The sequence below is a fragment of the Macrobrachium nipponense genome, chromosome 14 (assembly GCF_015104395.2).
Source record: "Macrobrachium nipponense isolate FS-2020 chromosome 14, ASM1510439v2, whole genome shotgun sequence".
Lineage (NCBI taxonomy): Eukaryota > Metazoa > Arthropoda > Malacostraca > Decapoda > Palaemonidae > Macrobrachium > Macrobrachium nipponense.
In genome coordinates this window covers 26001765-26016158 of record NC_087207.1, presented here as the reverse complement: position 1 = coordinate 26016158, position 14394 = coordinate 26001765, and the positions used below count along the sequence as shown (strand labels likewise).

The following is a 14394-nucleotide window of genomic DNA, read 5'->3' as shown; positions in this document are numbered from 1 at the left end:
GTCGTGGGCATATCCTGCTTTAGGTAGTCGTCTCAATTAGCCTAAAGAACTGTCAGGGTAGCTATTTAATTTTTTTTTAATGTAACAGGGTGCATCTTTTAATTCTTAGTTTTTGCGGTTCTTATCTTAACCGAGTATTTTATTATATTTTTTATACTCTAGAACTGGGTCTAGTCATGGCCTTGAACTTTCGCAATTTTGTTTTATAAAAAGGTGACATTTCTGTTTAGGGTATTTCAGGATTTATTATTTTTCCCTTCTGGTGCACGTCCCGAACCCTTAATTTTCTTCAAAGTGGAAAATAGTTTAGTGTAAGGCATCATGAGAAAAGTGACCATTAAAGAGAGATCCAAACCATCTGTTGGGTTAGAAAAGAAAGTAGACTCTCTCTCTCTCTCTCTCTCTCTCTCTCTCTCTCTCTCTCTCTCTCTCTCTCTCAAAGTGCTATGGCCTTCAGTTGACATAATGGATTGCCAGCGTTCGATCCCCTAACCGGACGATGGTGAAGTTTGGGTTAGGGCAAGTTGCTTAATTAAAAGTCCAGTATGCCTCACTTAGCAGTCAGGGAGGTACCTGATTATTAGTTGACCGTTGTTGACATGTATGTATATTATGGCCACATGACCGTGAACCTTGAATTTTATATCACACCATAACTTCTTGAGGCGAATGTGAGTAAACGCCTGATAATACTGACGTGCGCGCGCATGCGCTTACTGTGAATTGTGGAAAAAGGAGAGAAAACTCGCGGGTGATAAATATATCTGTAGGCAGTCAGTCATATTGAAGAATTTGATGGAGGGAGGGAGCGAGGGGGAGGGTGTTGAGTGGTGGAGGGAGAAAAGCGAGATAAAAGTGAAGACAGATGAGGGAGAAGGGAGGGAGGGAGGAAGAAAGGAAGTTTGGGGAAAGAGGGTGGATACGACTCTGCGACCCCGAGTTGCATGTCGTCCGACGTGAGAACTTTTGGCCACGTTGGTCGTTCACTCGACCGTAAATTTTCAGGAAATATCATTTTTGAGCAGCTGCTTCATTATGCATACAATGACCGTGGCGTCCGTACGTCCATCCGTCCGCGATATGGCAAGACCAACACCACTAGCAGGAGCAGCCTCTGCACCTCATACTAATACTACTACTAACACCAACGATAGAGAGGCATCACCACCACCTGCCTCCAAGCAGAAGTCTCGGTGGAAAAATTGGATGAGGTGATATTTGTCGGTTGTGTCTCGTCTTTGTGATACGAAGATGATTTTGGCTTATAGGTTCAAGTATGGTATACATACATACATACATACATACATACATACTTAAAAATCACAGTAGATGCACGTGACTTCATTAAATAAGCGAATACCACAGGAAAATGGATTTATGTCTATCATTTTCCTGTGGTATTCGCTTTATATATATATATATATATATATATATATATATATATATATATATATATATATATATATATTATATATATATTATATCGTGATTACCTTGTAATAAATCAAATAACCAACTCTAGTAGGTCGAATTACGTATTGCCAAATGCAATCAACGTTAAACGAAGAAGTCGATTCTCGAGTTTCAGACAAATATTTAATCAGTATAAAGTCTGACTTGCTTTTTCCACGGTTTATTTACGGTATTGCATGTTAGTATATAACACCTATGAAACTGACGTTTCCTCTGTCACATTAAGAGTGAATGAGGATGCTTGAAAGAAGGCTAAGTAACCTCTCTCTCTCTCTCTCTCTCTCTCTCTCTCTCTCTCTCTCTCTCTCTCTCTCTCTCTCTCTCTCTCTCTCTCTGTCGTTGAAAAATTTTCATTTGTGAAGACCATATCTTAACATTTTTTTTCCAAATGAAGTGTCAAGACAGTTTATTCAGCATTTACTTGTTATAGGTATTTTTAAGTTGACACTTAGTCTGGGTATTCCATCTGTGTAAGATATTGAATAGCATAGAATTGTGCATCAAATCTTAATTTGTTGTTGTTTACGTTGAGGTGACAAAACTGGATCAATTAGGATTTTTTTTTTTTATCTATTTCCAACCACAGTTTTCCTCTAGTAAAATCACCCAGCTCGTAAGGTGCTGGTGAGTAATCCCAGAGTATTAGATGAATGAATTAACAACATTTCCTTCTCTTCTTTTGCAGTGTGATAGCGAGAGTGATGGCGACACCAAGGTAAGTTGAATCTCTTATTTGTCGTGTTGTTGCTGTTCTCTTATTTATATTTATTTAACGACTTGAAATACGTCGGGTGGTTTAAGAATTATGATTGGATTCTTGAAGGTTCTTCCTGGCTCTTATTTACCATAATTTATTAGGGTTTATTTCCGTAGTGCTTGGAATTCTGTGATTTAAAGAAAGGACCGCCGTCAGTGCACCTCAAGGGGGTTCTCTGCAGCGTCCCATCGGCCCCTGGCTGCAACCACTTACATTCCTTTCACTCTACCTGCAGTTTCCTATCCCACGCTGAATGCCCTCTTAGGTCCCAGGGCTTGGCCTTTGGCTTAAACTCTATATTCAATTCGATATTCGTCGGCGATTCGCTTACTGAAAATAGAGCATGTAGATGGGTGTTTTAAGCCGTGTTAGGGAAGCCGTTGCTTTTTGTCGGCTGAAAGAGATTTTAATTCCGCAGGACGCGGCCCCGACACGTTCGCACGGAAGCCTTTTGGTCAGCGAATGTGTTTGATCGCCTTTGGCAAAAGGCGAGAGAGAGAGAGAGTCATGCCGGTTCGGCTCTGTGATTCATTCACGCTGTGTCAGCAACAGATCCCTATTTTTAAACCGCTCCTGTTTTGTATGTTAGTCCTATTTATTTACTGTAGTCGGGCGAGGAATGGCGGTCATTTGAAGTAGTTTCATATTTGGCTCTGAAGTGAACGTATTCGTGGGGGAAGGGAAGTACAGGGATGAACGTAGCGGGTGGGACTAGACGTGACTGCAGAAAAGGTCTCGGGTATTGAGTCGCCCTTTTTTTGCCAGTTGTATTTTAATAGACATGTAAATGAGTGATGATCCACAGTATGGGGATGGCTGAATGGGTGACAAATCGTGCCAGAATGCTTTAATGACTATTAACTTTGTCTTGTAAGGAGCGTTTCTTCTGTAATTGTACGTAGTTCATTCTTTGGAATGGTTAAGTTCGTACAATGTGATTACAAGAAAAGGGATTAAATCTTTATTTTAAAATCAACGACAGAGTTTTCAAATTAAGAAGCTGGTGAAGAGAACACAAACGGGTTCCGTCGTAGTACAAGGGTTATGTAAGGGATCTTAGGTTTCTTCAAAGGTTGTGGATGGGGTTATGAACTGCAAGGGTTGTGGAAGTCGTAGTAGACGTCAAGGGTTGTGGAAGGGTCGTAGACGACTGCTAGGGTTTCGGAAGAGGTTACCGTAGACTTCGAGGGTTGTAGAAAGGGTCGTAGACGTCATCAGTGGCTGCGGGAAAGGTCGTAGACCTCTTATGGGTGGTTGAATGGTCGTATAGCCTTGAGTGCCGAGAATTTGTGATGGTCTCAGAAATAACCTCAGTCTTCCAACTAACTGGGTTTGAATCCCACTTTGGAGTAGAATTTAGTCGCTTCCTCCTCCTCGGATTTCAAGTTATCCTTTGGGGATTCTATCTAGATTAAATTTAAAACATTATAGAGTAACACATATACTTATATATAATTTATAAATATATTGCAAAGTTTGCACCGTGCATTTTGCGAGTAGACCTCTTTCCCACGTAGAAGTGGAAGTGCTGCAAGTACCCTTTGTTGCACTTTTAGACTTGCGGAATGCTGTGTAGGAAGTCTTGGTGCGACGCAAGAGCATTCCTCGTGGTGTATCCCCGTTGAAGCCCCCCCCCCCCCCCCCTTTTTTTTTTTTTGTTTTTTTTTTCCCTCTCTCTCTTCCTCCATATATAAATCCCTTGTCCTATTTTCATTTACAAGGCTTTGATTGAATTGATTTCTCTCTCCGGTAGCGAGTTTACCTTTGGGGTTTTTGCCCACAAAACCAATGAAAGAATTTAGCTATTTTCTTATTTATACTGTTCTTAATGTTTGAGGGGTTCCGTATTTGATTTTTTTTTTCTCCAATTGCAAAACGGCGATGTCATATAGTTTTAAATCGTGCTTTTGTGTGTATGTATGTTTGTGTCTGCCTGTCTCGCATTAAAAACGTATTATGGTCCATTTCGTGGAAGAATAATAATTGCACCAGGTAAATTACGAGGTGCACTGATTCAAGTCTTCATAATGTCACAATATATATATATATATATATATATATATATATATATATATATATATATATTATATATATATATATATATGTAAAGTCGGAAAAGTCTGTTCAAACTTTCTATTGATGATGGAGTTTGTCCCTTTTTTTTGTGGGGGGCGGGGGGGGGGGGGGGGGGGCTGCAAATCCCTAAATCTGAATGACAGCCTCTTCCTGTGAGAAATTGTTTTCAGGATTATGCATTTTATTTTTTAATTTTTAACTTTTTATTTTTTTATATATAATGGGATGTGGCCTGAGTTTTGTTAGTTGAAGTATGCTAATATCAAACGAAAGTCTATTCTAAAATAAAAAAAAAAGTTGAGAAAACGAGAGAGAGAGAGAGAGAGAGAGAGAGAGAGAGAGAGAGAGAGAGAGAGAGAGAGAGAGAGCTCCTAAACATCACCTCATTAACGACTTACGGCCATATTATGACTCTCACGGGCAGCCATCAACCACAGCGCCCTGCCTCTTCGTGAGGAGGGCTGTTAACGCCTTTACGGCCGCCCTTGCCAAGGGCGACAATGGCTTCCTTGGGGTGCCTTTACGTTGTTGCAGACGGAAGCTATGATGGACTTAATACGCCTAATTGGTTATTTGGTTGGCGCAAACCACCACTTGCATCGTTATTCGACGCCCAAACAGTCCTCTTCGAGCCTTCGCCCGTTCGGCCCAAGTGCATCTTTCGCCTTTTTTACGGCCGCGTTTTGCTGTATGTGTGCCGTTTCTCGCTTTTACGACCCGTGTTTACAACCTAATCTAGAATTCATGCATACAGGCCGGATATTTATGTAGTCTCTTCAACGGCCTTATTTACACTCTCTCTCTCTCTCTCTCTCTCTCTCTCTCTCTCTCTCTCTCTCTCTCTCTCTCGAGATTTTACAACTTCCAAAGCAACAGGAACGAGGACAATTTGACCTAAGAAAGCCGTCAAGATTAGAATCATGCCGGCGCTGTTAAAGTTGTATGAAGTATATCTTAGTTTTAATAACCAGACCACTGGGCGCTGATCAACAGCTCTCCTAGGGCTGGCTCGAAGGATTAGATTTTTTTTTTTAACGTGGCCAGAAACCAATTGGTTGTCTAGTAAAAAAAAAAATCCTGTGATTCCACGATGGCGTTGTTCCATCAGGAACTCTTGTATATGTAACCTTCACAAGAACACACTTTCAGTCGGAATATATGGAAATGAATTGAATCTGAACCATTAATTAAAGCGGAAACAAGTCTTAATTACCCGCGTCGTGAATAAATCACGTTACACTGTGAAATTGGAGGTATAATTTTATGCTGGATTGTATGAGGAATGCATTAGTATCTTAAAACCGTACGTTGACGAGGGAGGGTTAAGCTGAATGTTAATTCAATGAATAATCGCGAATATTATGACGTTGGGAATATTAAAAGACACCAATAACGATATTCATTGAAAAACGGAATAGTCAGATTGATTATTTTTAAAGGTTGTTATTTTTAGAAGAATCGCGAATTGGATAAGGGAGAATTCTCATTAGGTTGTTAAACGCAGAAATGTCAAGAAACCAAAAGAGCAACATTTCCTTAAAAAAAGGATGAAGCGCAATTCGTGTTCTTGTAGGGAATCTGCTGCCCAGAGAGCAGAAGAGAAGCATCAGGACACCAAAAACAACATTCCCCTTAAAAGGGCTCTGTGGCCCCTGTCGCAGATGACATTCAGATTTTCTCCCTGATAGCATCAGTCGATGCCGAGTGAAGTTAAGGGGTTATAGATCAGCGCCTGTGGACGAGTGATCCGAGTTGTCGATATTTATTCGGTTTGGCCGACGGGGAAAATATGTATCAGGGTGTTTTACACGGCGGGTTTTGTGTTTGTATTATTCTTTTGTTGTATTCTTTAGTTTATTTTTCTCGTGGGCAAGTTTTTTTGTTAGGTATATCCGGGACAAGTTAGGATTTTGTCTGCTTCTCTTTGAACGATAATTTGCACGAATGGAAATTGTCATGTCACCTTATGTATAGATCATCATCTTCATCATTTTTAATTTTTTTATTGTAGTCAAACATTATTTGGTCTCTTCGAGCTGATCGTGTTAGTTCTGTTTGTATAAGTATTGTCAAATTCTGTGAAGAAACATTGATGGTAATGCAGTCACCCGTATCCTTTGTGATCAAATATTAGTATTTGGTAGACGAAGCTAAGGTCCATTTCTGTTCGATTATAGTCATTTCGCCAGTGCCCATAAAATTACGTGTCAATAGAATCCTCTCGCTGCCGTTGAATCCTGACAACATATTTTGCCTTTTCTCCTAACGCTTAGGCGCGCGATTTATGCAAACTATATTCACACGAAATTCAAATACTGGATCATCTCTCGATGATTCTGAAGATTTCGTCCAGGAATTTGCGGGTTTCCGTAAGTCTCAAGGAGCTGGCTAACCCCAAACCATTGGATTAGAAGTCATGAGCTGTGAAGGATTGTTGTGTCTGACGGCTGATCCCGACACAATCTTCAGGCGATCCCCCTGTGGTGTGGGTGTTCCCCCCCACCCCCCTCTCCACGATGACCTAGGTGGCTGCAGGGGTAGGAAGGATCGCAGCATTGCATGCGCCTATAATTAATTGCATGCAAGCGCTGTCAGTAATTTAACGTCGCCATTAAGGTGAATTATAGGAGGAGGAAGTTGCTGCCGGCCCTTTTGATTGTTCCCATAACGGTTTTGGGGGTAGTTGTCTTGTTTTAATGCTGCTACTGGCAGACAGCTAATTCTCTCTCTCTCTCTCTCTCTCTCTCTCTCTCTCTCTCTCTCTCTCTCTCTCTCTCTCTCGGGCTTGCATGCCAGCCAGCTTTTGCCGCTTGGCAAGGCAAGCGCCCAAGGTCATGTCTTAATGCAAAGGAAGAAATGTACACATTGTCCCCCAGTAGTAGAGGTAGGACGATAATAGGTTTTAATCTCTGTCGCCCGTGCAAGTTGTTCTTTATGGCGTGTGACCCGACTGAACTGACACTGCCTAATATTTTACTCGTATTCTTGGGGCAAGATGGTGCATACGAATAGATGTCAGCGGGTGGCCATTTTAGATAAAACGCGCTCGAAAATTATTTCCCCAAAAGAAATTCCTTGGGTTTAGTCAGGCACGTCGTTCAGAAATCTGCTGAGCAGAGAGGTCAGATGATTGCTCAGTTTGGGAATCGAATCGAAGGGAGAACATCTGGCCGAAGCTGTCGTCTCGTTTTAAGTCTTGTGGTAATGAGACCAAGAGAGTTTTGTAGTATATTTCCGAACAGTTAACCAGAACATTGTTGGCCCTTGAAGAATTCAACTCTGTCAGTTAAACTGGGTTACACGAAGTGAATTTAGAAGACAATAAAGATAAAACAAGAGAAAATATAATTGATTTACTTATAAAAGGATGATTAATGTTCTTAATGCATAAGAAGATGAATATCTATATTCTATGATATAATTAGAATATAAATTATATATATATATATATATTTTAATATTTTAATATATATGTTTATGTATGTATGTATGTATGTATGTATGTATGTATGTATGTATGTATTTGTTTCAATCTGGGTAGGACTCTGTGGTGTCGTCGTATTGATCTCTAAGATTTCCAATAGTGGGTTTTCGTACGAACCAGGAAGTTATACAGCTGATTTAACCTGTCGTTCAAATGACCTTTAAATGAGAAATGCAGTTCAGGTCTAAATTACGAGAGCATTATAGGAATTATTTATGTTATATTGCAATGTCAAGGAAGGTGATCCTATCCTTTGCTTGCAGAATCTTGAGATAAAAGCCCTTATAATGAAATCAAGGAAGTAAATGTATTTACACCTGTGTACGAAGTGATTAAGTGTCCATAATGTAACAGTAAAGGATTAGCAGTCAGGCTGATTTGCTTGAAAGCATTAACTATGGCATAGCAGTATTCACTACTTTGGCAAGCCACGTTGCTTTGAAGCAGGGCCAGTCACCTTTGTTGTGAGAACGAGAGAAGTTAGAGAGTGAGAGATGGGGAAAGGAGATGATTTCAGAGTTCCAGAGTGAGTTAAAATAAGTTGAAGATATTTTACAAATTTGTCACATTTAGAGAAAGTCCTTTCCTCTCTTATGTCCTGTAGTACTTCATAATTCCAGTTCTGTCGCGAGAGGACGGGTCTGTCGCCTGCCTTTCTACGGGTCAATCCGGGAATAATAATTCTCTCTCTCTCTCTCTCTCTCTCTCTCTCTCTCTCTCTCTCTCTCTGCTCGGCTTGTTTACATTAGGAAATTATTGTGACCTGGCCTGGTCCGGGTTATGCAAAAGCTAGGAAATTTGCATTCATGAATGCTAAAGCATACCTGCCAAGTAACTGCTTCTCTCTTACTTGTAACTGTTGTCTCCTGGTTGAACGTTAGCCCCCTTCGTATAATTAACCCCCTACCCCCCTTCCATCTATCGAACTAAAATAAATAACACTATCTATATAATATTATATATAATATATACTATCTATATATATATTTATATTTATATACTAGTGCTGCGTCCAATCCTTTGTTGTACCATTTTCGTCGTAGGAGTGCGCGCTACAAAAAGAAAAAGGGTGGTTGTGTTGACTGTGCAGGCCGTAAAGAGAGGATGTAAAAGTTTTATGCGAGCCATTACTCCACGACAACTGCCCCCAGCGCTCGCTACAGTGCATAAAACATATAAACCGTCACATAAACCGGGGAATAAAACACGTAAAGCCTTGCATAAAACCGCACAAGAACGTTTATCAGAAACAGCCTACCTTCCCCATCCCCATACAGCTCTAACACGCAAAATGCAAGACACCCCCCCTCCCCCCGAAGTTTTCCCTCCCCTCCCCCCCCCCCTAACCTTTCCCGGCGGGAAAAGGGGCTTATTTCCTTCGTATTCAGCGCTGGTCTTCCGCCTCTCCCTTAGCCAATGGCAGCTTTTTGGCAATTGGCCTCCGAATATTGCATATCCCAGTGACGCACTCGTCTATAAATAGGTTCATACTTGGGAACACATTCCGGGGATGGCGACCACACCCGGAGCTATTATCATATTATAACATACATACATACACACACATATATATATATATATATATATATTAATATATATAGAGGAAGAGAAGGAAGAGAGGAACGAGAGAAGGAAAGAGAGAGACATTAAAATAATATTTAATTATATATTATATTTTAAATTATATATTTTTATATATTTTATTAATTATATAATATATTGTCCCTTTTATATTAATTAAATATAATATTAATATAATATATATATTATTTAATAAATATTAAATATAATATAATTATAATTAAATTTATATAATAAAATAATTTATATTAATATATATGAAAACAAACGTAACAGTAAGAAATTAAAGAAATCGTAGACTTTGTATGACAATATATCTCGGAGAGTTTGCTCTTCTCTTATTTCTGTGTTGATTTATTCAACTTCCCAACAGCATCAAATAGAAATAGAAGAACTATTATTTATTTTTCGCATCCCGTCAGCAGAATTCCGTTGCTGTTGTCTCATTCTTAATTTGTATTAAGACAACTGCCTATATTTAAGTACCGGTCAGTGTGGGTCCTAAAACGCATCTGGTTCGAGATTAAGGAGACCAGTAAGTCTCTCTAACAATTTGAACGTAAACAAACACGTCTCTTTAATTGTCTTGCTGTTGTTTTACCTTGCTACTACTGACATTCTCTTAAATGATTAGTTTTGCTTAGTTCTGTTTTGTAAAGAATTTATTTATTTAATTTTTGGAACGTTTGTCCGCATTTTTTGTGTGTGTGATTTTTGTTGGTTACCTGTGCCTTGATCTCGATTGTGTTATTGGAACTTGTATTTTTTTCTACCCTTGTGGGTAGCTAAATAAATTTCATTTAAAATATTAGTTTTGTTGTGATTTTTAGTGAAAGGTATTTTTTGCAACATTGCCGTGTAAATTCGATGTCAGTATAGGGTTGATTTCATAATTCGTGGTTTTGTGATGCAACATTTCCACTGCATTTTTGTGGCTTGTAAGTATTAGATTTTCTAAAAAAAAAATGTCCTATCGGTTTTCAATCATTGTACCGTTTCACCTTGAATTAAGTGCTCTTAATGCAAGGTACACATCGTTAAGATCAAAGGCGATTGAAAGGATCTGGTGTCGGGGGGTTTCCTTTTTTTCAGATACTCGGCCTCCCAGGGATTTTATCTTTTAACTTGAAAGACATTTCAGTCGCGTGTTTTCGTGTTTGTTGTACTGCATATTTTAGTCTTTTGTCCCGGTGGCTTGCCGAGTCCATTTTACTCTTTTTGTTTCTCCGAAGAAACCGTCAGCTTTACAGCTCATTCAGTGCGTGGAATTAATTTATGCGCCGTGGCTCGTTTAATTCATTTTTAGTTTTCTTGCCTTCATTTGTTGGCTTCTATAAGAATTTTTTTTTTTTTTCAACTTTTATTTTTTATCTTTCAATGTATGTTTTCGCCTAAACTTATATCTTCTGAATTACTTTTTATCTTGACAGTATTGCGCCTTTATAAAGATATTTCATTTTAACATATAATTTATTATTATGCCACAAAAGCAAAATCGCTCCTAGACATTAAATAAGTCCCTTTCTTAATTTACCACCTTTTACACAACGCAAAGTGGCTTAAATTACTTTGAAACCCGTACCCGCCTGTGTGGTTCGAAGCGGAATTCACCTTCCGTGAAATATTACCTCAACATCTTCATGCAGCTTTTGTTTATAGTCAGAAGTTCGAGCAGAGAGATTCGAGTCCAGGAACACGAATCCACTGAAGAGTTTATAGCGCGATACATTAGCCAACGTTGCTGTTGTCGTAGTACTTCCAGCGATAGAATAGATTAAGTTCTTATACTTTTCACTTTGGTAAAGAAAAAATAGTAGCTCGTTAATCAGTGGGGGAAAAACAAACTGTTCTCAATCATTCTGGCTTTATTTTCTGCGGTGTACGACCCTCACGAGTTCGGAGGGGGAGGGGAGCCGGTAATTGAGAGGCGGTTCTGTGCTGGACTTATGACCTTTCCTCCGTCGGGTAATAAATCGCTTGTGACGTCACACGGCTTTACAGGTGACGATCTCTTGTGATAAGTGGGAGCGTGTCATGTCGTGTGATGATGATAAATCTTCTTCTGGCCTCCGGCTAGTGTGTGTAGCTTTCGCTCGTGTTGGCCTTATCTTCGAGTTTTAAGTGATCGCTATCCTAGGAGATTGCTCTAATAGTCGTTTTGTGTGTGTGTGGGTGGGTGGGTAGATATATATATATATATATATATATATATATATATATATATATATATATATATATATATATATATATATATATATATATATATATATATATATATATAAAATATGAAGATGAAAGGCCTATAAATCACTATTTTAACGTTGCAACCATATATTTTGAACACTTCCTTCTGTGTCCCTGTGCTCAAAATATAAGGTTGCAACGTTAAAATAGTGTTTTATGGACCTTTTATCTTCATATTATACTGTTGTATTACCGTAAACAGAAAAAAGACATTCGTGTGTGTGTGTGTATGTAAAGATATTTATTTTTTATTTTGATCATTTAGGATGAGTGAATTATTACTGAATGCATGCCACTTCCCAACTATGCGTGTAGTACTAGATTCTGCATTGTTTGTGTCTCTTAGGTTATTGAGAGTTTGTCGGTTGTTCGCAACGGTGAATTAATAAGATTTGGGACATTTTATGTTGACAGTGATGGGAAGAGATTGAGAAGTATACACTACAATGGAAATATTAGTGATTTTATCAGTAGTTAATATTTTAGACATGAAATTTTAAAGTAGTATATATATTATGTGGGGGAAATCATTAAAAGACAACCTTGTTATGTATTATTAACGAGACTGTTGGGGGCAGGATGTTCTTTGTCGCAGTTGAAAGTTGATCTGAATGAATAGTAGGAGAATCTAATTGAATTGTTCCTCGTGAGAAGGTGGTGTACAGAAATTATTAGGTGGATTTGTAGTTGTATTTTGCCAGCAACTGCTCCTTATTTTGGGTACTCATATGTTAAGGTTGCTCTTATGTTTTAGAATTCTTTAGGTTGCTTTTTTTTTTTTTTTTTTTTTTAGAATTCTCTAGGTTGCTTTATTTTCTTTGTTAAAATCAACCTCCAAGTGCAGAGTAAAGTATCAAGGTCTTAAAACTGATCATTTTTATATTCAACTTAAACCTCAGGAAATATTTTATTGTATGATCTGTTATGTATGTTGGCAACTGTGTGTAATACTGTAGTTAGGTGATATAGCTATAATTTCTTCTAAGTTGACTTATCCTTAACACTTTTGAAACTGAGCATGAAAATTAAATTTTTTTTATCTTTTTTCAGGTGTCTGATGCAGAATCTGATTTATTCCGAGCATCTAGTAAAGGCAAGTTTACCGTTATTGTTACCATTGATATAGTACGCCCTAAAGGTTGGGAGAGTTTCATGGTTAAGTGTATTGTAGTTGTTCCTATTGAGCAGCTTATGGTTTGTGGTGGGTAAACGAGGGAGTCAGGTATGTAACCTGGTTTGTATTATTGTTTTACCTACTGGCTTGTTGCTGTATTAAAATGCTCTTAAAAGTTAATGAAATTGAAGCCTCTCATAGTGATGGTTGGATTATGTTAGTGATTTGTTTCAGTGCAGTACGTGTTATGCACTTGCTCTTATTAACTGTCTCTTTTCTTGCATATTATAACCACTAAGTTAATATCTTGATGTGTCACAAGATTCTGCTGTTTAAGTGTATCTTGTCACTTGAGACAGTTATGATATACGGGGGCAATTTTTCTTAAAAAAAAAAAATTAAAGGTAATTTTGATGAATGCTCTTGAGTAAAATCATTTTTCTTTGCGCGTTGTCATACCTAAATCCTTATTTTGATCATATATTGCATGTGAGGGTTCCTGTTTTTAGGTGATTAGATGAAGTATGTACATACCAGACATTTACAATGTGTGTGCAATTAATGTATTGTTCTGTCAAAAATATCAAGTGTTTTGGCTGTCAAAATTTCACCCAAAAAGAAGAATTTGACCAGAGAGCTGTGTAGTACATTATTATTATTATTATATTATGTACTTGAACCTGTCAATGAATAAAAAAATGTACTCTAATGATGTGCTCAGTAAGGCTATGAGGGAAGTTTTGAAAATAAAGTACAGTAGTTGTCAGCATTTATATAAGTACTATAAACCAAATAGTTCTATTAGATGGTTTTATTTAATACTTACTGATTAATCATTTTCTTTGATATAAGTTAATACATTTTTTAATATTATTAATGCAAGGAAAAGCTTGATGTATTAGTTGAACTCTTATTTACTCAAATTAGTTGAAGTCTAAGATTTCCTCTCTCCTCAGGTTCCATTGGCAGTCGTCTAGGTGAAAGCACAACGTCAATACGACCCACAACTTTACCTGTAACAGATCCACCTAAACCGATTGCTGTAAAGGCTGAACGACCTGTACATCCTCCATACAGGCAAGTTTATGGGTTTTACATGACATATAATGAAAGAGATTTCTAATTATGTAAAGAAAAATGTTAGTAGATTATAGATGAAATTTACCATTACCTTTAAGATATCTTGATCTTGATACAGTCTACTGAAGTATATAGATGGGTAAAATTTGTTGTACATTATTTAGGCAATGTAAAATAAGTATCCTGTATTTTTAGAGATGTAAAATTTCATGGGAGATTTTTTTTTTTAAATGGTTTAACAGATTTCATTAGTTTCTTAATGGTTTCCCATCAGCATGGCAATAAATTGGCTTGTATCTCTAAGTGCTTGTACACTTTGGTAATGTTTTTGATGAAATATTTAGCAAGGAGTTTTGTAGGATCGTCAGTTGATCCTGTAAGTTGGGTAGTGCGCCTTGCAACTCGCTCAGTGCACTTAGGCATTACTTAGGTTTTTGCAATGTCCATTTGTCCCTTGCTGTAATCCCTTTCATTCCTTTTACTGTACCATCCTTCATAGTATCTTTCTTACTTGCCACCCTCTCCTAACAGTTTTTCCATAGTGCAATTACGAGGTTTTCCTCCTTTTACACCTTAAAACCTTTC

General features: G+C 37.9%; 1 protein-coding gene across 1 annotated transcript in view; it reads left to right on the top strand.

Moving 5' to 3' along the window:
- Window positions 1-14394, top strand: part of LOC135226421 (mucin-2-like) — a 105876-nt gene that overhangs the window by 73443 nt on the left and 18039 nt on the right. The window contains exons 5-7 of the mRNA XM_064265960.1: window positions 2159-2188; window positions 12666-12708; window positions 13686-13806. Coding sequence (XP_064122030.1) covers window positions 2159-2188; window positions 12666-12708; window positions 13686-13806 — 194 coding nt within the window. The remainder of the gene's footprint in view (window positions 1-2158; window positions 2189-12665; window positions 12709-13685; window positions 13807-14394) is intronic.